The following is a 21,319-nucleotide window of genomic DNA, read 5'->3' as shown; positions in this document are numbered from 1 at the left end:
AGCCAGAGTTTGTTGTCAAATTTTATTTTAGCTTTGGACATTAGAGACGGCGACAAGTGGGCACGAGGCAGGCTTGCAGGCAGGTAGGCAAGATAAATCCGACCTCACATGGAAACCATAATATCATAAAACCAGATTGAAAAAAAAACGATTGAGAAATTTCATATATCGTAAAAAAGAGCAAGTTGTGTTGTCAGCTTTTAAGTTTGAATTTTTTTTTGTACGCCGACATATAGGTACAAGACAAGTAGGTAGGCACGTAGGCATAAAAATAGTTATACCTTTTATGAAACGTATTTTGAATAGTTATTTTCTAGTCATGTTTGAAATATCTATATTTCTGATAGCCTTCATGACAGGAAAATTATACTAAAAAATCATTAATGAGCAAAATTTGTTCTCTAATTATGTTTCATCCTAGGATGTTTTATACATAGAAACATTGAAATGTAGGCACAAGGCAGGAAAGCAGGCACGTTGGCATAAAAATAATCCTACCTTTCATGCAAGCCACATCGAAAAGAAATGAACATTTCTGATAACTTACATTTTTCAAGAAACATTGCTAATGTAAAAGGAAAACACTTTTTGCTGGTTTTTTGTATAACAAAAAAAAATTTTAAAAAAGAATATTCTGTAAATTGAGCAAAAAGTGTGGTTAATTTTATGGATTTCAAAAAAAAAAACAGGGCTATTAAAACTTGGCCACTACTTGAAAATTTTGATGATTTGAAAATTTTGGAAAAAAATAACCATCACAAAAATAACTCATAATCAGAAACAATCTAAAAAATAAAACGAACATTTCATTTTTAGTCACAATTTCCTTAAATCTTAGTTTTTTTTGTGTTTTCTTGGTTATTTCTGAAATGTAATTAGCAACACTTTTGAGAAAATTGCCAGGCATCCCACATACTCTAGACATTGGCTTTCAGAGGAATAAAAAGCGATTTATGTAAGAGATCATGTTAAATAAATATATATTTTTTTTTTTCAATTTTTAAAGTAGATTTTATTTGAATAATTCTAGGTATACCTTGAGGGGGGAAGTGTACTAGGTAACTTGTTAGGTAAAAAATTTGAAATTTCATTTTTAGTCAAATTTTTTGAAAAATTTAAAAACAATATATGTAGGTTAATTTTATATTTACAAATTGAGCCATTAAATGGACGGAGCTTTCGAAATCAAATTTTTGAATTTTCGCATTTTTCAGTTCAAAAAAAGTTTAAAAAATAACACAGAACAGAAGTTTGGGAAATTTTACGTTTTCAGAATAAGACACCATGAACAGGCTCCGCCCATTTATTGGCGTTTTTTTGTTACCTATTTTTTAGAAACAAAGTAACTTTTTTTTTTATTAAAGTTTTTTTTTTGCAAAAAAAAAACCACAAAGCTCTTAAAAAAATGTTTTTTAATTTTCGAAAAAAAAAACAATTCAAACCCAAGATCATTCACTGGACTAAAAACCAAAAAAAAGTTGCAAAAATCGGAAGAAGCCCCTAGTCCCATTTTAAGTGAAATAGTGTTTTCTGGTTAGGAATCTTTTTTTTTCTTTTTTTTTTTTCCTATTTTTGTTTTTACCTTTTTTTGACGTTGTCCTATTCTATTAGTGACTTCAAGTCACCAGTTGGAAAAAATGGGAAAAAATAAATTTCTCTAGCTATATGAAGATATGAATATTTATCTTTGACAGCAGATAAATAAGGGGTATAATAGGTTTTTTCAATGTTGTTATTTTTAGTTTGGGAAGGCAAAAAATATGAGAATTATGCTCATGTTTTGTAGTTTGGGTGTTGATAATTTGTTTTTTTTTCAATTTTTTAAAGAAAAATTTTTTTTTTTTTAAATTAATTTTCAAATCAAATTTCTTTTAAGGTTTTAATGCCGGGTTCATTAATACAAAAATGAAATGAATCTTTAAAAAAAGCGTAGAATAGTTAGAATTTTTACGAAAGTACAGAAAATCGTGCCTGCCTTAAAGGTGATCTACGCGTGCTCTGAAATCGGCCTATTAATGCAGTCAAAATTACCTACACTTGTCTTTACGGCGACCTATGCCTGCTTTCAAATCGACCTATGTATGCCTACAAAATGACCTGCGCCTGCCTTCTAAACGACCATCGCCTACCTTGAGGTACTCAGAAGTATTTCTCTTTGCAAAACGAATTAATCTATTGGTTATAAGAGACGATAGGCAGGCATGTAGGATTAAAGCTTGCTGACCATAGAATGTCCTACATAAATAGTTAATAGAAAAAAGTTGGGGTAGGTAGGAAGGCGATCATATCTATTTGCCTAGACAAAAACATTAGTTTTAAAGCCGTGAGACATATTGTTTCCAGTTGGAAAAAACAATTATCAACGATCACGACAAAAAATTTTTTTTAAAAACCAGTAAAAAAAGTTAGAAAAAGTGATGAAATATTAGACGCAAAAAAACGTGGAATTTAACGCTCATTAGGATGAGTTGAGTTGAGAAATTGGATCCTTTCACCCGCGCAAGACAAAGTGTCCTCGGCGTTTGTTTTACACGGGCCCCCCACCCCTAACATGGGAAAATAGATCCTGGGAAAGGGAAAAATGAGAAGATTCGTTTTTTTTGTTTCGGAATGCCTCCCTCTATTTCATTTATTTCTTCTGGTACAAAGATCAAGGTCACCGGAGGAAGATGGAATGATCAAAAAGAACCGGGAATTGGCTCGGCAATCACTAATGGTAGAACTGCAGAGACCAAAACTTTATTTGTCAATTAAGGTCAAGGTTCCGGAAACTCACCTGCCAATTAGAAGCTGAGTTGGCAGCTCGGCAATTGTAACCGTATTAGCAGTCATAATAGAAACCGACACATATGTCTAGGATAGGACTGGCATATCGGGCGTCTGGCGTCCGGACCGAACGAATATGCGCCAGGTTTTCAGAACTTTGAACATTTTCCGAGGGTAGGTTTTCACGGCGGCCGACAATTTCCGAGTTTGGCCACTCACTGTACTTTGTCACATAGTTTTATAATGAGTGGGTAAACTCGGAAAAATGTTGGCCGACGTCAAAACCTAACCTCGGAAAATTTTGTCAAATTTCAAAAACCAGACGCCGTGCGTCCGGTGTGTCAACCGGACGACCGGACGTCAAATATGCCAGCTTTAGTCTAGAAAACACCTCGGTAGCCCGTTGCCAAATTTGTAGTTAATTTGGAACCGGAAGCTGGTACGAAAACTATGAAACAGTAACTTTAATGACAACTGAGGTAAGAAACTTATTTTGAATACCGGACTTTAAAGCCTAGTCGCTAGCCTTCACGGAGATTAACAGTCAAATGGGCATTCTGTAGCAGGAGCCATCTGCTGTAAAACCTAGTTTATACTATAAAAAAATAAAAATTACTAAAATTTCAAAATGCCATGTAATGTCCAATTGACTAACAATATGTACAGTGAACTCGTCTGCTTTAGGATCCCCTTGTTTCAGGATAATAAAGTAGAACTCAGCTTTGGCAGACAATATCTTAATGACTGAATTTTCATTCTCAAACCTAGAAAACGAGAAAACTGTTAAAACGCTCAAAATCTACTAAACTACAAAACTTGGCAAAAGCTTACAGGGACAAAATGAAAGTCCATCAATAATTAGGCTAGGACAATTTCCTTAAATTCAATAATATCGATTTTGAGAGACTAGACACTATCAAACTGAGAGCCAATCGAGCTCCAAAATTCAGAGAACCGATTTTCTTCCAAAGAACTGCTCCAAACCCACAGCGAAAAAAACAACAAATTGTTCATCAGTAGCACAATGAATGTGAGTATTCAGTCTTCGAACCCATTAAGTTTTCACTCCCTTTCGCTGTTTCCAGTAAGCAAAAAATAATCGCGTCATTGGAAAAATGAGAGGATATGCTATTAAATACTATTCAACTATTTCTAGACGTTGGAATTTGGATAATAGAAATGAGAATTTAATTGAAAGTTAAAAATGCTGTTTGCGTGGGTTTGCCTGCTCAACTACTGTTAACCAAATGACCAAAAACCTGTCATTTATTTTAAAAATTGCCGACTATCAAAAAATATTTGGAATTTCAAAATTGTCTATATAAAGTTTTAAGGTCCAGAAAAATGCAAAAATGCCCGTTACGGACAATTTGCCAAAAAATATCAGCTTTAAAAATTCGAAACTATATGAATACAGGATTTTGTAAAATGCCAAATTTTCAAATTGTAAAAATTGAAAAAAAAAATTACCTACAATTTGTAACTTATTGTATATATTGTATACCAAAACCATAACTATTCAAAAAAGTTGCAAAATGGTAAAAAAAAAGACAAAGTTCAAAAAATTAGGCAATTAAAAAAAATATGTTCACTTGGTTGGCTACTTGCCAGGTTATTTGAAAAAATTGTAAAAATTCTCTGAATACTGTCCCATTAGCAGGAACCCAAGTACCTAGATTTTTGAAATATTCCAAATATTTTCAAAATTCATAATTTGGAAACACCACAAAACTCGACATCATGTCAAACTACCGAAATGCCAAAAAAATTCCAAATTCTAATATTTCCCCCAAAATTTCTATAAAAGTAGATCAAAAAGCAGTTGATCAAGCCTCGTTCCAACCTCACAAACTTCTTGGCTTCCTTCTGTGAAAGTGAGCTAACACAGAGCCCCAATTCATAGATAATGAGCTGAAAATAAATTCATAGATGTGAATGAAAAGGCGGGGTGTCTGAAGGGTTCGGGTAAACGGCTTGTGTTTCGAACGACCATATAAGACGAGAGGGGGGGGGGGGTTAATATTTTTTGCACAAAAAATAAAATATATCTTGTGAAGAGGAAGAAGAACAAAAACGAAAAATGATAAAATACAGAAAGATAAATTGTTTCTTTTTAGAGAATTTGACATTTAAAACACCAAAAATGTTCACTGTCAGGTTCAGCGATCTATAGTTGATTTGGCTATGCAACCCCAAATTGGCGTGCCGATGAAGAAACCTATTTAATTGTTCAGATGACAATCTGACATTAAAATCACAAACTGACAAATTGAAACAAAGCTGTGCGACTGGTAAATCGAATAATTCAGAGTGTTTTTTTGTATTTTAAAGGTGGAGTAGCGCCAGTGGGAAAATTGTTAAAAACCACTCCTTTGGTCCCAAAAATGACCGAATATTACAATAAAACGTTTCAAAAAAATTTTACAAATTTTTTATTTACTGTCAAAGAGTGGCAATTACTCCGTTTTTTTTTTTCGACATTTTTTATGTTTTAATTTTGTTTAAATTATCTGTATTAAAACATTGTAGGGGTCGAAACATGCGACATTTCTTTAAATTTCCTCAAAAGCTCGTATTTTTCAAAATTTTGGCAATGTGCCAAAACTTTGACCGGAAATTATGAAAAATCCAAAATTTTTTGGATTGTTTTATTGTGATATTCGGTTGTTTTGGATTATTATAAGTGCATTTAGACAAAATCCCCACTGGCGCTACTCCGCCTTTAGAATTCAGGAGCAAGTGCTGATCTGGAAAATAGTGACTTCAGTCGAATATACTGAGCTAGTTCAAGCTTTTAAGCTTGTGATAAGAAGAAAAAATTGAAATAAACCTGGATAATACGGGGATTGAATACAAAAGAACCTAGACAGTGGCTAGGTATTGGGACTATAATTACTATCATTCACTATAACCTCCTACCCATAAAAGAATAGGAGGGGAGGGGGGCAACAGAGCAAGCGGGAAGAGTTTGAGTCATAATGTACAGTTAGACAAGCCGCTTAGATCAGAGTATAGATAAGACATCTTGGGTTCACAGGATCACACACCAGTTTTTAAAGTTTGAAAGAATGTGAAATTCGATTGGCAGCCAAACTCGAACGATTTCGGTTGCATTTTTACAAAATTGAACCCAAAAATTTTTCCGTTTAAAAATTCAAATGTAAACTTCAAACTACTCAGATAAATCGAACCACGCAGGCACCGCTCCAAACCACGCAGGCAACGCCTACAAACCACGCTCAAGAATGCCAGTCCCTGCGTGGTTTCAACGCGTTGCCTGCGTGGTTTGGAGGCGACGCCTGCGTGGTCTTGCAGCAATGGCAGTTCGCAGCCCGCTCCTTCCCCTTCCTACCGTTTAACCATATAAAACGCAAATTACGATTGTTTCTCAAAAATATTGTTTATTTATAAACTAAAAAAACAAAAATTACCAAAAAAGTCACGAAATTTACAGAAAATCTGACTAATTGTGATGAAATTCCGAACAAAATCTAACAGAAAAAAATCGAAAAATAAGTACAAAATTCTAACAACGAAAATCTCAAAAATAACAAAAAAAAAAGGTTGAAAAAATTTAAGTCTTTAGCCAGTTGTTTTCGTCCCAGTGATCAGTGTGATGAAGTTTCCTTTTCCTTGCTCATGTTTTTGCGTTCAAACTGAAAAATTATTGATTTTTGGAAATACAAATAGAAAATACGGTGCTTACAGTTTTTGATCCACCTGTCGGGAGAAAACGTCTCCAAAATCAGCACTCAAAGACTTCGAGCTGACACTGAAGGTGTGAAGGAGCTCTGGAGGAATTGTCTGAAAAATAAACTATTGTAGCTAAATCCGGGGATTTCACAACTTACAGTTTTCGGTTTCCTTTCTGGGTTTACGGGCTGGGGTTGACATATTTAGCTGAAAATATATATTTAGTTTCAAAAAGACATGGAAACAAACATTAAAGTGCTTTTCGCAAGAAAAAAGACAGGTAAATCAATTAAATTGGGAAAAAAAATTAAAAGAAAAGGTTGTCCGAGAGGAGTACGCAGCCATTGGCCTAGGAAACCCGCGCGTGGCTGAACGTTGGCTGCCTGCGTGGTATGTAGGCGTCGCCTGCGTGGTTTTGCAGCCACTGCCGATCAAAGTATAGATAAGACATCTTGTGTGCACAGGACGATACATAACCGACCAAAACTGTTGAAACGTAACCGTGACTGTTTTTTATTTATGGCTCACGTTATGAAAATTTACATTTTTATCTACCAGGTCGGCTTCTAGTTTGGGGAGAGCATACGTTAGCGAAATGTAAAATTTTTTCATAAAAACCAAATTCGGAAAAACGTCGATAATTTAACATTCAGATTGGCCATGATCTCCTTCATCAAAAACCAGATTTTTAATTGCTAGCCAACCTGGCTCGGCAACTGTAAAAAACTTAGTTGGCTAGGTAACCAAAAGCCAATCAATTCTTCCAAAATAACAACAGAATGTTAAAGAGCATCAGACGCAAAATAAATGTAGGCTGGTCGTAGAGAAAGGTGGTAAAAAACCAACAAGTGAGCAATTAATGTAAAGTAGGGTCCCCCTCTTCTCTTAATGCATACCATCCAATGATGCGTAAACTTTCTTCCCCGGCACCCTTTCAACGAGAAAAATGCTCCATTTAATGCGTTATCTTGAGCGGACGAAAAAAATGGGGAAAACCGCTTTTTTGTTGGGTTGACTTTAACGTAAAGTATGCATGAAAAGTTTAGGCTGCGTGGGATGTACAAGTTGAGATCTTTGGAAGTTTAGAGGGGTTTAGTTCAAAATTCCGAAAGGTCAGAAATCGTCAAGGTAGCTGTTGCTTGACCAGGGGTGCTCGCAGTGATATTCCAGCGATCGGTAACATCGGCAATTGCCAAAACAGCTCTGCACGGATGCCGGCCGAAACTAAAATATTGCGCCCGACATCTAAGAGTCTCTACAATTTTAAACTGAACTGGTAATTTTATTAAACTCGGTGTATGTCTGCTGCTTACACTGCTTAATAATATCTGCGGCCGACATCTACCTAGACTAGTAGTTTATAACAAAATTTGCACATTTGTATACATTCAGATTCAAATCGGCAACCGACACCTACCGGGACAGATTTGCTGTTTACAGTGAGATTGGTTCAAGACCGGTGTCACCCGTTTGTATATTAACAAAAAAAGTGCGACCGACACATAACGGGACCTGAAATTTGTAACCAAACTCGATAGATACCGGGTGTTGGCGAGAATTTAAAATTCAATTTCAGATATTTAATCTGAGATTCCGGAATATTTTTGGTGTAGTTTTCGGAGTTTTTGTTGGGAACTTTGAAAAGTTGTTGCCTCAAAAATTCAGATAGATAATTATTTTTGGAGTTTTTCCGGGAAACTTTTCGAATAGTTAGCAAAGTTTCAAAATTTTTAAAATGAAAAACTTTCCAAGAATTTTTAATTCAAAATTTTCACAAAAAATCCTAAACTCCAAAACTCAAAGAATCTCTGGCCACACTGCAAAAAAACAAATGTTTCAAAACATACGTGACAATTTTATTAACCAGCAGTGACAAACGAACAGCGGTGCACATAACCCGTCAAGTTGAAAAATGAGGGTAATGAGCGATGAAGGGATAAAAGAAAGTGCAACTTTTTCGAGAAATTCTAAAAATTTGTTTTCAGATTTTGTCTGGAATTTTGGGCTTGTTAGGGCTTTTTTAGGCAGCGGTGTGCAGAAATTTGTTTTGGAGAAGTCTAGTTGGCAGATGCAAAAATGTAAAACAAAACTTACGAAGAAACCAAAAATTTTTAGAAAAAGCCAAAGCTAATAAAATTATTTTTTAGAATACCACTACACTTTTGGTAAATTTTCAAAAAAAAAAAGTACTAGATGTATTTTGTCCATTAAAAAAAATTTCATCGAAAAAGAATGACTTTAGGTATACAGTATCCTTTGCCAAAATTTGAAAAAAATTGAAATTTGGAAGAAAAATACTCGAAAGCACTCAATTTCAAAACGTTTAGAAATTGGGACACCTAGAAATTCTAGGAATTCACATAAAATGTCCGGGTTCAAATAGAAAACAAAACTTGAAAAAAAAACAAAATGGCAGTGTACCTCGTTTGTTTTGAAAGTGGGCTTTAAAAAGTGTCACGTAAAATGATAGGGGCGGCAAGGTGAACTAGAAGTCTTAAAAACGAGCATCATGGGTTATACTTTCAGAATAATTTTTGGAAAGGAAAAAATAAACTGATAAAGCAGGTTTTGAGAAAATTAAAAATGCAATTTCAGAATTTAAATTCTGTTTTAATTTTATAAAGTTTGTATGAGGATATTTTCAACAAATCATCAAAAATTAATAACGGAGTAGTTGAAAAAAATTTCAAGTCGATACTTTAACTAATTCAAAATCAAGAGTTTTTTGACTAAGAAAATTTTAAAAAAATTATAAAAATAGTTTTGTTTTGTCAGAAAATTCACAAAACTATACCTTTAAAGTACTACAGAACTGGGTTAAATTTCAGTTATTTTAGTGAAATCTGGTTGTTTAGAAAATCAAACTAACAATTAAAATTTGATAAAAAGTGCTGAAAAAACACAAAAACAAAAAGTATTTTTTTTTCAAATTCAATTTTTGAAAAAAATATTTTCCCTTATGTAGGATTTCTCCATAAAAACAAAATAATATTCAAAAAAAAATGTTTAAAGAAAAACTAGTTCAGTTGCTTCTGTGTAAATAACTATAAATTTCAGAAAGAGGAAGGGGGGGGGGGGGGGTCTCAGAAGCTGAACTTTTTTAAATCTTCTGCCCCGCTGTTCCAATGTGTCAATTTTTTTTGAAAAAGTGAAGAGCACGGAGAACACGGTTGAAAACACGAGTGATAACGGAGTTTAATGAGCCCATTTGACAAATGGCTCTATCTTTTTTTTTTCTTGACTGAAAAAGTTGTGTCTAGCGGTTTTTTTTCAGTGTATGGGGAGTTGAGGGTGGATAATAAATGTATTTCGGAATTGGAGCAGGAAAAAAGGGAAGAATATGAAAGTTTTTAGAAATTTTTAAAATGCTATAAAATCAACAAAAAAAATTCGGCTTAAAAATAATTATTTCAGTTTAAAAAAATTCGAAATTGTCGGAAGAGAATAGATATGAAAAAGAAAAAAAAAACAAAATCTAAAAATTTTTATCTTGATTTTAAAAAATTTGCGAATAACAATTTCAAAAAGAAAATAAATAGGGACGGAGGATGAAAATTAAAGCCCAAAGCTTGAAATTGTCAATAAAAAATTTAATTTCAAAAATTATTTTCAAATGAATTTGGGAGTTTATGCCACATTTTTATTGCAAAAAAAAGTTTTAATTTTATTTTTTCGAAACTTATATATATATTCAATAAAAAATGAATTTTTGAAAAAAATATCTTCATGTCGGAAATAGTTCAAATTCCTCTCTGAAAACAACATTTCAACACCTGATCTAAACTTTTTTATTATGATACATATGTGTGACCTACAAAAATAACAAAAAACTAGTTTCCGTCCCAAAAAAAAATGTGTCACAGTTCAAATTCGGAGGGAAGGGTGGTAGAAAAAAGAAAACACCACACGAATTTGTCACTAATCTAATTTTATTTCCAAACAAAAGTCCAAATGTCAAATTAGAACATGGAAACGCCAAAAATCAAGAAATTTGCATTCGAGACATTTTTCAACCTATTTTTTTAAATTTTTTAAATTTTTTAAATTTTTTTAGAACAGTTTTTTTTTTATTTTGTTTAAATTTTTGTAAAAATATTTTAAAACTAAAAACACCTATATTTTCAAAATATTTTTAATCAAAAAAAAAAAGCTCAGATAATATTTTTCCATTGTTTAAGAAATTTAGAGAGCAAGATTTTTTTTCAAATTTTTTAAAAAATTTTACTGTGAGTTTCCAAAAATAAAATTACAAAAATTACCAAAAAAAATTAACGGTTTCTAAAATTTTGAATAACAACCTATATATAAAGTAATTTTTTCAAAAAAAAACCAATATTTTAAACATTTTGAAAATTATAAATCAATCAATACTAAAAAGGGCCGCTCAAATTTACATTTTCCAATAAAATTCATCTATAAAAACAATTGCCAAAATGTCGGCCAAATAATTTCAAAAAAAGGCAAATCTCACTAAAAATATACATTTTCAAATCTCAATATAAAGCACAACAGGGAAAAAGAATGAAACCCCCAAGTCAATCAATCAGAACATCTGGGCACTATGGAACGTGTTAATGCACACATTAATACGCTCAATACGAATAATGAAAACATGAGGAAATGGAGAGATTTTTGGATGGGAAAAATTTTATTCGAATTTCAAATTTCAAGAAAAATTTATAAAACCCACTGGTAGAACAAATTTTGTATTCAAAAAACAAAAAATTTAACCCAGAAAAATTGGAAGGACTTTGTAGCTGATTAGTTTTTTTTTCAAATTTAAGTATAATTTCATCATTTTTCAAAATAAATCTCTCCTAAATCTTGGCTGTTTTTTTTTAATTTTTTTTCACGGATAGCTTGCACTGACCAAATGGATAGCTTGCACTGACCAAATGGATAGCTTGCTCTGACCAAAATGGGTAGGTTGCACTGGTTTCCTATTTTTGATGAAAAAACAGTATTACTGTAAGACATAGATGAGATATTGTTCAAATAATCAAAAATGTATTTGGCGGGAATTCAAATTTTATTTTCAAAATTATTTTGGTGATTTCTCAAAAATATTTTTTCGCATTGAGTATCAACTGCCAAAAGTTCTAAAAACCGAAGAATCAAGAAATATTAGCACTACTGAAAAGACTCTTTTTTCTTTCTATTCGTCTGGGAAACGAAGACTTACAATGTTCTAAGTCATAGGAGGGGGGGGGGGAAGAATAAGGGAAAATAAAAGGGTGGGGGTATGAGTGTGCTCCCCTGAGCCATATCATATCCAATCTATCCCCTTTTTTGTTCCGAAGCCTGTTTTATTCATAACTGGGTGAACTGAGGTGAACAAAACACGGAGGTATCGTCGATTGGAAAACATTAAGAAAAAAACTGGGGAAGGGGTTGTCAATTAAGGTTTTTTCTTACTTTCTGTATTTTATTTTCGTTTACAGTGGTTTAAAAATGAGCTGAGTGGTGAAAGGCGTATAGGCGTGTAGGCGTGAGTAATCCTGAAGACAGGCAGGCAGACATTTTTGAAGCTCAAATTCCAACTTTCACCGTAAAGGAAATTTTTAATAAGCAAGTAATTCTAAAAGTTATCCGCTCCCTATCAGTTGTGGAATTTTTTTCAGCAAAATTCCACAACTGATAGTGAGCGGATAACTTTTAGAATTACTTGAAAAAAATTTCTATTAGAAAAAGTACGACAAAAAATAGTATATTCCGAACACAACATTCTACTGAAAATATTGTGCTTTACTGGGAATATAGGAAATCTAAGAACATGGATAATATATTTTTTGTTTCTGTAAAGTTTTGACCAAAATACGTATAGTTCCGGGCAAACCCGGAAAATATCGGATGTTGAAATAAAGGTTTTGGTACGTATGCTTCCTACACCTAGTTAGGTATAGAATTTAACTGTGTTGAACGAAAGTTGAAAAAAATTATTGTCAAGCAATTAATTAATCTTACGAAAATCTTCAAAAAAATGTTTTCAGAAACTTAGAGTACTTAGAACTATGATTAGGGAGAAGATTAACATTTCATCAATCTCCTGCCAATGGTCAAGAAATCTTGTTCCCCTGGAATTTTGAGTACTGGACGTTGTACAAACACGTGGCTCGCGGAGAAATGGATTAAAGAGTTGTTTATCTTGGATAATCTTTATTTATTCCCTTTCACAAGATCGAAGTGTGTACAACGTGGTTTTTGGAACCTCGTTTCAGTGTGACGTAAATTGGGCTTAACTGTAGGGATTACTAAAACTGGGAAAATAAAAATGTCAGCGTATTGGTAGCTATTTGCACTGACAAATTGGAGGAATTGCACTGACTACCTGGATAGTTTGCACTGACCAAATGAATAGTTTGCACTGATTTTCTATATTTTTTGGTAAACTTTGAAAAGGAAAAAAGAAATCAAAAATTAGCATGAAAACTTGGTAAGACCATGATTTTCTGTTGCAGTTCTAATAGAATTTGTACAATTCGGAGTTAAAATATAATAATTATAAAATAAGTGTTCCGACTATTGGGAACTTTGCATTTCAGAATTTGCACTGTCCATGTGCACAATTTGCACTGACCATGTGCACAATTTGCACTGACCATGTGCACAATTTGCACTGACCATGTGCACAATTCGCACTGACCAAGTTTAGAAAAATAATTCAAGCCTTTTCAAATATTTGTGTTGTGAATTTGTTTTCAAGTATCAAAAAAAAGGAATAAACCCGGCCAAACTAAAACTACCAATCTGGTGCACAAATGAACCTGATCAGGGTGAATGAAAAAAAAAGACAGATAAATAATCCGAGTTCATATTATGAACAACAAAAAGTGATCATTTGCAAATTACCAATCTAAGTTGGGGGAATTTAAATAACCAGTGCAAATTGAAAGTGTAGAAGGCAGGTAGGATTCTAGAAGGTATTTAACACATCAGAAGCTTGGCACCATGTTTGTTTAAATTTGTGTACGAGTAATGCTGGATTTATACAATATGGCTACGTTGCAATAACCACTAAAGCCACTATATTTTCTCAGCTGATGTTTAATGAGCTAAACTGTAAGATCATTGGGATGAACAAGATATGTATTTTTGGCATTTAAAGGCAGAAAAATGTACCTATGCAAAATAGGAATAGGCAGAAAAATACCTGCCTACCTGAGAACCTTGTGCTTCTCATTTAATATAGCAAAAAGATAAAAGAACCCTGTGTTAGAATAACGGGGTTTTTGAAAAAAATTAGTCCTAACTTTTTTCACAAAAAACCAAAAACAAAAATTCTAATCTAGTTTGGTCCAGTTGCAAAACCGACTGCACTTACTCATTCCAATTAAGACATGTGCGGAATTAATTGGCATTGTCAGAGAAGTGAATCTAGTTATGGAATTCTTGCCGAGTTTTCCGGACTAATGAACCTTGAGAATTCTTCGACTAAATGGATTTTATTATGAAAGTTGACGTGGAAGTTTATTGTTTAGATATTCAAGAATAAGGAAAAAAAAATGAATTTCCCGCATGATTGGCTTCACTTTGTGCAGTTTTTGATAGGTTTTTTCTGGAAAGTTGCATGTGGGAAAGTTGTAGTAAATGGGTGGGAGAAGCTGGCTGGAAGCTTTGTTGCAGATTGTGGCCTAAACAAAAATACTTTTGAATTTTCAACTTAAAAAAAAGGTTTTGTAAATTACTTGTGCATGGGAAAAATCATAGGCGGATTAAGCATAACTAAAATTTGTCTGGAGATATAAATTTAACAATCTGCAAAAATTACTTCCTAGTTTGCAATTTACTCCAATAGTTTTACATTTACTAAAATAGTTAATGGTAAATGTACCATGATTTTATTTGAAGAAAAAAAATGTATATATCCTGTTTCAATTATATGTATTGGAAAAAAAGATTTGGAAAAAGTTAGTCCTATTCCAAATTCTGCAAAAACATTACCCGGCCAAAAATCTTTGAAAAAAAAGTTTCCCTGTCTCAAAAGTAAAAGTTCACACAGCACACTTTTTAATCCATGGTTCAACAAAAGAGGGCAAAGAGCAAAAAGATTTGATTTTCAGAGAATGGAAGAAGCAGCTGAGTCATTTGACCAATGAGAAAAAGAAAAACGCGTAAAACCACATACTTGTTTTATGCCAATTGCAAACAAAGCCTTCTCTGTCATATTCAGAGTGTTGCCAGAGACATAACTTTCTCATGCACTCAAATGGATTAAGTTACTTAATTTTTTTACTATGAAGCTTCTGCTTTTATGAAAAAAAAAACACGTTGAAATTAGTAAAAAAGTTATTTTGTGTGTCTCAAAAGTTTATCTGAAACTTTTGCCGTCGATTTGAAATAAGAAATGTTATCTAATTTGAAATAAAAGGTAATTTATGTAGTTGCTGTACCAGAAACTCCAAACCAGTCTTCGATCAATTTGTGAGGAAAATTAGCAATTCAAACATTCGTAATTTTTTAAATGAGCAGCAGAAATTTTATTGACTTTGAAAATGCTTAAAGCCACGCAAAAAATGAAAAAACCTACCATGTCGTCACAATTTTTTTGAGGAAAATTATCAATTCAAACATCCGCAACTTTTTAAATGAGCAGCAGAAGCTTGATTAGCTTTGAAAATGCTTACAACCACGCAAAAAATGAAAAAACCTACCATGTCGTCACAATTTTTGATAATCATATCATTTTCATAAGAATACTATTCAACGAATACTATTATTATTGATTCATAACATTTTAGTGAGAATAATATTAAGGAAAAGGAATACAAAAAGACCATGAGCCTAGTGGCTAGGAATTGAGACTAGAACGACTCTCATTTACAATGACCTGTGACAATGAGTAGGGAGGATAACAGAGCAAGCGGAAAAAACAAAGGTGGCAATATACCGGCATACAGGTTGCTTAGATCAAACTAGAAGATAATAAAAAGAAAAATGAATAAAAAGGGACCACTGAGCAAGTGCTCAGTGCCTAGGCATTGTGACTAGAACGACTCTCATTTACAATCTCCTCCTACAGAGACAAAAGAGCAAGCTGGAAGAACGTAGGTCACAATATAACCGGCAAACAGGTGCTATAGATCAAACTGTAGATAGCACATTTTGTGTTCACAGGACCACATAATAACCATATATGCATAACAGTTTTTTAAAAATTTAAATGAATGTGGAGAGCGAGTGGTCGGTTGCACATTTGCCAAATTGAACCCCAAATTGTTTCACTTAAAATGAAAATGTAAACTTCAACCTATAGAAGTGACAAACGGAGTGTTTAATCATTACATGTGGTCTAAGGCTGTCCAATTACGCTTTGATCTACACAAATTGCGGGAATTGTGCATAGGAAAAACCACTGCATTTGGAAAAAAAAACAAAAAAAAAGTTTCAAATGTCACCAAATATTGGTGCCAAGTTTGAAAGACATTAATTAATTTATCAAAGCATCATGTTTCAATTGAAGTTGAAATAATACACTTTATCTAAAAACAATTTAAATAAAAAAATGATGAAAAGGTTTAAAAACAAACTTTCCCAGTTTTTTAGGTTGTGGGAAATTCCCACTGGGGATAATTGCACAGTTGAAGTATTGAAACGTGAAAAAGTATCAAAATGTATGCATGTACTTAGGTTTGAAAAAAGCTAACTAGAAAATATATGGTATTTTCAACAGACTGTAAATTATCTGTAAAGTTTAAATTTTTTTGAACAATTAGGTTTTGTTTGGAAATCGTGAAAAACGAACTTCTTAATTGACCAAATGAATAGATAATATTAGTCTGAGCTTAATCCTAAACCTGAGCCCAACTCTAATCTTTGAGCTCAGGTTCAGGGGAAGTCTGAGCCCAAAAATAAATGTTGGCACTTGCCTACATTTCATACATTAGACTAGTCAAAACAAAAGATAATTTAAAAATTTGAATTTTTCAGTCAATTTAGGCATTTTTATTCATTTTTGCAATGCTCTAAGATTTTTCAAAGGTTTTATAGCTGTTCCAAAAAGCCACAATATATTTCATTTTGCAAAAAAGATTCCAATATACAAACAAAACCAGACAGTGAAAGGCAATAAATTCAAAAAAAGAAAATACAATTTTTTTGCAATTGAGAATCTTGGTTTGTTTTCCAGAAAAAAAAGTGTCAAAAAACAGAGCAAAAATCCCAAGAGCACTATTAAAAACGATAATTTGATGCATGTTATTTGTTCGGCGAGAAGTTTAAAAAATATTTGAAAAATTAGTTATTCTTTCCTAGCGATAAAAAGCAGCAGCTGAAAAATGTTGAACATAGAGGGATTATTCATTACTGCGAAAAAACGAAAATATTGGAATATTCGGCATCCAGCAGTACCCATTAACACGTGGTGGTTCTTCTTGCCTGCTCGTTAGAACCGTGGAGGCGTAGACCTGGAAAATGAAATTGAAATTTAGGTAAAAGTCTAGTGCACGTAGTTAGCATGCTGGCACATTTTCCAGCTTCAAAAATTTTAAAACAAGAATTTGAGATATGTAAAAAGGGGGTTTCCTGTCTGCCTTGTAAAAATATTCTAGGGATAGGCAGTCTTGAAGGCAGGTCGGAAACCGGTGAAGCACTTCAGCACTAGAAAAATTATTTTCCCCGTTATTTTCAGAATTACTGTACTTTTTTTTCAGGATAAATATATTTTTGATACACAATTTTCTTTGATGAACATGACATTTTTTGGCAAATTTGTTATTTGCCAATTTTGAAGTTTCTAGTATTTTTAAAAATGTTAAAAACGCAAATTTCCAAATTTATAACCCTTTCAAACTTACAGGTTGATTGCTCAAAACTTCATCATCATCACTTGCAAATCTACGTTCAAAAATGGTCTCCAGAATGTCATGCAGTATTATTTCCACGTTCACCCCAGTTTTTGAGCTGTAAATTGAGTTTTATGGATTCTTATTCAAATGCGGTACCTTGTCTCAAAACAAGAAAAACCCTGATTCTCAGCAAAACTATCAACTTCCTGCCACTGCACCTGCATCTCTTTGACGTCAGCTTTTGTTCCGACTACTGTGATATTTGCGTTGGGTGGGATCTGGAATGAGTCAAAATGTGTTTTTTAAGCACCGCATATTAGGAATAAAAATTCAAACCTTCCTCTGAACATGTACCAGGTTCTCCTTGAGCTGCTTAAAAGATTCCAGGTCATCAGCCGCGTAAAATAATAAAACTGCATCCACGTCTCTCATTTCAGTCTGGAATTTTGGAATTTCTAATTATTCTTATTATTAAGCCATTAAGCACATATTCAATTACACGGAATTTTTTAAATATATTTTTTTTCGATTTTTTGATTTCTAAAAAAATTTCTCCATTTTTACAATTTAATTTATCAATTTTCAAAGAAATTTTAATATTTTTGAATTTTCTGTAATATACCTAACTTTTCCGATTAAAATTTTTTTTTCAGCAACCCTGAATAAATGTCAATAAAAATTTACCTTTTTGAATCCATTATCTTCATTCGTTAAGCCACCAAGATCTAGAAAATTCACTTTAACCTATAGACATTATTACAGAAAAATGGGAACCTTTCTCTATCAGTTCCACGGTCAATGTTTGTTCAAACACCTTTTTTGCAATAACACGATACAACTTTTCCGTCTGTTTCTCTTCATGAAACTTTCCAAATTCTACACGTTCAATAAAAGTCGATTTTCCTGCATTTTTGGCCCCAACAACGATGATTTTGCATCTTCTAGACGCTTCCTGGAATACAAATGTTATTTATTTTTATTTTTCTCAAAAATTTCCAAATTTTGCAAAGCTATCCTAAATTGAATTTTGCCCTCTAATACTGACACAGGAAGAAATTTAATTTGTCGCCGTATTTTATCATTATAATCACATTAATACTAATTCTATAGGCAAATAGTTTAATACATGTTCAAGAGGATTACACAAGAAGAAGCCTGGAAACTTTTGAAATTTAATTTTTGGTTCAAACTAAATTTTTTGAATTAGTGGTAATATTTAAAACATGATTTTGCTACAACAGGAACCGTAAAAATGATATATTCTGGAAACGCATGCTAACATGGTGCATCGACTGAAAAACTTTAAAACAGAAAAAAATGTTGCCATAAAATTTGTACATTTTAAATAAATAAGCAAACATTTTTTCAAAGAAATTTCCAGAAAACTATAAATTACGTAGGCCGGCAAAAATGGTGTGCTGGTCGGGTATGATTTTAAAAAAGATTTTAAAAAATCACTTCAATATTTTATTGTTTAAATGTGATGCAAATATATACATATATATATATATATATATATTTGACATGGTGCATCGAATGCAAATATTTCCAATGTTCTGTTTTTTTAACACACATTTTGAAATGAGGATGTCTTTTCAGTTTCAAATAGAATGACAATATAATTTGAAAACATTTGTTCAAAATTTGTAGATCACAATTTTCAGATTCCTACGTTTGTTTTTCAAAAGCCTAACTACCCAAAACTCACTGGAATATAATCGGCAGGCAACGCCACCAACATCTGCGACTCTGTATTTTGACTCATTGATTTGTGCACAGAGCGTTGTCCAAATAAAGGCACACTGCCCTTCTTCTTCCGAGGTTGCGTTGATATGTTCTCTTATCAAATGGCGCCACTTGTGACTGAGAGTCCACTGATTGTCAGATGTTCTCCGCGACTTTCAGCGTCTTTCGCAATTTATTACCTTTTCCTGACAAATGTCAATCAGCTGCTGTACGAAAATTGAGTTGGACTGTGGGAAGTGTTGAAAAAATTACTGATAACTATCAGTATAGTGATTTTTTACCCAGTTTTTTTTCAATCAAAAGTTCAAAGTACTCTAATAGTGTGAAGTTTAATTTTATTGAATCTATTTATTAGAGCAAATATTGAGATATTAGAGAAACAAGTACAATCCCGATTCCAAATCCATTTGCAGTGTTGCAATAATCACGGTCGTTGCAGAAGCAGTAGTACCATCTGAATAGTGAGAGGATTGGTAGGCAGCCATGTAGGTTTACATGCCTGCTTACTAACTAAGCTTTATAGTTATTTTGATTTTGACTTCAGACTAAAACATACTTTACTTGAAGTGGGAGTTTTTGAAATAGGAGAATGCAGAAAATTGAACTACAAAATTTGGAAGAAAATTATGAAGCCAAAGTTTTTCAAAATCAAATTGACATGTATTCCTGCAGCTTGGCCTACAGCGGCCTAAAACTGGGCGGCAGCAAGCTGGCTGAACAACACAAAAATCAAATACCCACCTTTTGACTGGAGCCGATCCATCTTGATATGGGAAGCACGTTTTTCCTTGGATATAACTCAAGTTTGTCGGGTTCACTTGGATTTGAGTTTGGTAGAAGCAGTCGGATTTGAAGGTCACGTAGTTCACTCCGGGAGACATTGGGTCGATGATTTTCACGCAGTACTGAAATTTATTATTTTGTTTTTGAATTTTGCTTAGTTTTTTTAAATTTTGGAGCGGATTATGTGGCAAGTTATATCACAAAAAATTACAATAAAAACCAATAAAAATCCTGCACTGACAAAAGTTGGTCATGCACTGACAAAGACTTGGTCATGCACTGACAAAAACTTGGTCATGCACTGACCAAAATGATGAGTGCACTGACAAAAAAATTACATTACGTCGCCACATAGTGACACATTTAAAAATAACGCAAAAACAAAAAATCTACAAACCTGAGTAGTTTGACATTGATCATTCCTGTTGTCACAGGTGGCAGCAGTTGAGTATCTGAAATTTTTGAGAACTATAATTTTACTAATTTTTTCAAAAAAAAATGCAACGAAAAATAATTTACCGCAACGGATAATCCCCATGCCATCCATTGCATTGGTAGCAGTTGAGAGCACTTGTTCCTAGAAAAAATTATGTTGTTGTTAAAAAAAATGTGTGTTTTTTGAAAATATTGCACCCAAAAAAATTGATGCAATTTTGGTTGCGAAACTGGATTGAAATTTATGGCAGTTTGTTGCCGTAAATTGTTGCCGAACATTTATATTTTTTGCCGAATTGCCAAATACCAATTTTCCGAAAAATTTTTAAAAACAAAAATACAATGAAACTCTGTATTTTTAATTTAATCTTTCACTTGCTTTTCACACGACTTTTAGAAATTTTTTCTAGCAGAAATAACATTTAAAATAGCTATCACAAATTGAAAAACCTAGATTCGCTGTCAATTTCTGACATACTTTTTTTGTTGCAAAATTTGGCAAGTTGACAGAAAAAATCATACAATTTTAGGTGTCCGTAATGAAGCTTTTGGACATTTTTCCAAAATTTTAAATTGAAATATTTTTTAATTGGAATTTTGAAAAAACAAAAATTATACCAACAATTCTTAACTTTAAAATTTGAAAATTATTTACCTGTAGCATATAGCACTAACAATATCCAAAATTCAAGTGTCATCGTTTTTCAAATTTTAGAGAGAAACAAATTGGCAGCCGGTTGCTAAAAGTCAAAAATAATGAGAATGAACTAGCCGCCTTTTCCCTCTTCGGTTTGGTTTTTAGAAGAGAACAATAGAATTTAGAAATATGAAACGTATTGTTGCTTTAAAGCGGTACCACTCTTCGCGTTGCTCCTGGCGATGGTCTCTCTTTTTGAGACGAGTCGTTATGGAAATTGGTGAATGAATAGGCGAACAACGTTTTAAAGATTGCTCCAGCGTTGTTGTCAAGGATTTCAGCGAAAAACACTCGAGAATAGTTGTACAGCAAAGACCAGCATCGTGGATGTTTTTGAAAACTTTGGGAAATATGTTAATTGGGTGGGGGATTTGTAAAAACGCTTGACATATTTTTCAATGACCAAATTTTTGCA

General features: G+C 32.9%; 2 protein-coding genes and 1 pseudogene across 3 annotated transcripts; all 3 read right to left on the bottom strand.

The window, feature by feature from the left end:
- Positions 1–6,194: 6,194 nt before the first annotated feature.
- On the bottom strand, positions 6,195–6,660 carry C52B11.4 (annotated as a pseudogene). Its single transcript has 3 exons — positions 6,618–6,660; positions 6,473–6,570; positions 6,195–6,422 (listed from the first exon to the last, which is right to left on the bottom strand). Coding segments are annotated over exons 1-3 (369 nt in total).
- Positions 6,661–16,452: 9,792 nt separating this feature from the next.
- C52B11.5 (NF-kappa-B inhibitor-interacting Ras-like protein 1) lies at positions 16,453–19,081 on the bottom strand. Its single transcript, NM_075835.6, has 7 exons — positions 18,952–19,081; positions 18,018–18,195; positions 17,928–17,968; positions 17,580–17,681; positions 17,400–17,521; positions 17,253–17,358; positions 16,453–16,862 (listed from the first exon to the last, which is right to left on the bottom strand). The coding sequence occupies exons 1-7, from the start codon at positions 19,006–19,008 to the stop codon at positions 16,752–16,754; spliced, it is 717 nt and encodes a 238-aa protein (NP_508236.1). The 5' UTR covers positions 19,009–19,081; the 3' UTR covers positions 16,453–16,751.
- A 226-nt stretch (positions 19,082–19,307) lies between these two features.
- Positions 19,308–20,971, bottom strand: nssp-75 (Protein sleepless). The gene is made up of 5 exons (NM_075834.4): positions 20,863–20,971; positions 20,292–20,349; positions 20,170–20,224; positions 19,731–19,894; positions 19,308–19,443 (listed from the first exon to the last, which is right to left on the bottom strand). The coding sequence occupies exons 1-5, from the start codon at positions 20,903–20,905 to the stop codon at positions 19,341–19,343; spliced, it is 423 nt and encodes a 140-aa protein (NP_508235.3). The 5' UTR covers positions 20,906–20,971; the 3' UTR covers positions 19,308–19,340.
- Positions 20,972–21,319: the final 348 nt, after the last annotated feature.

The sequence above is a fragment of the Caenorhabditis elegans genome, chromosome X (assembly GCF_000002985.6).
Source record: "Caenorhabditis elegans chromosome X".
Lineage (NCBI taxonomy): Eukaryota > Metazoa > Nematoda > Chromadorea > Rhabditida > Rhabditidae > Caenorhabditis > Caenorhabditis elegans.
The sequence above is the reverse complement of the archived record's forward strand: the minus strand, read 5'-3'. Positions and strand labels throughout refer to the sequence as shown.

What these genes read in the sequence shown, in the direction of transcription:
- C52B11.5 (NM_075835.6), bottom strand. Translation starts at nt 19,008, where the DNA reads ATGAGTCAAAATACAGAGTCGCAGATGTTGGTGGCGTTGCCTGCCGAT. An exon ending in TGCCTGCCGATTATATTCCA is followed by an intron (nt 18,196 to 18,951) that starts GTGAGTTTTGGG and finishes TTTGTATTCCAG; the next exon opens with GAAGCGTCTAGAAGATGCAA. An exon ending in AAGTTTTGAGCAATCAACCT is followed by an intron (nt 16,863 to 17,252) that starts GTAAGTTTGAAA and finishes TTCATTTTCCAG; the next exon opens with GTCTACGCCTCCACGGTTCT.
- nssp-75 (NM_075834.4), bottom strand. Translation starts at nt 20,905, where the DNA reads ATGACACTTGAATTTTGGATATTGTTAGTGCTATATGCTACAG. An exon ending in ATCAATGTCAAACTACTCAG is followed by an intron (nt 19,895 to 20,169) that starts GTTTGTAGATTT and finishes AATAAATTTCAG; the next exon opens with TACTGCGTGAAAATCATCGA. An exon ending in GGATCGGCTCCAGTCAAAAG is followed by an intron (nt 19,444 to 19,730) that starts GTGGGTATTTGA and finishes CTCACTATTCAG; the next exon opens with ATGGTACTACTGCTTCTGCA.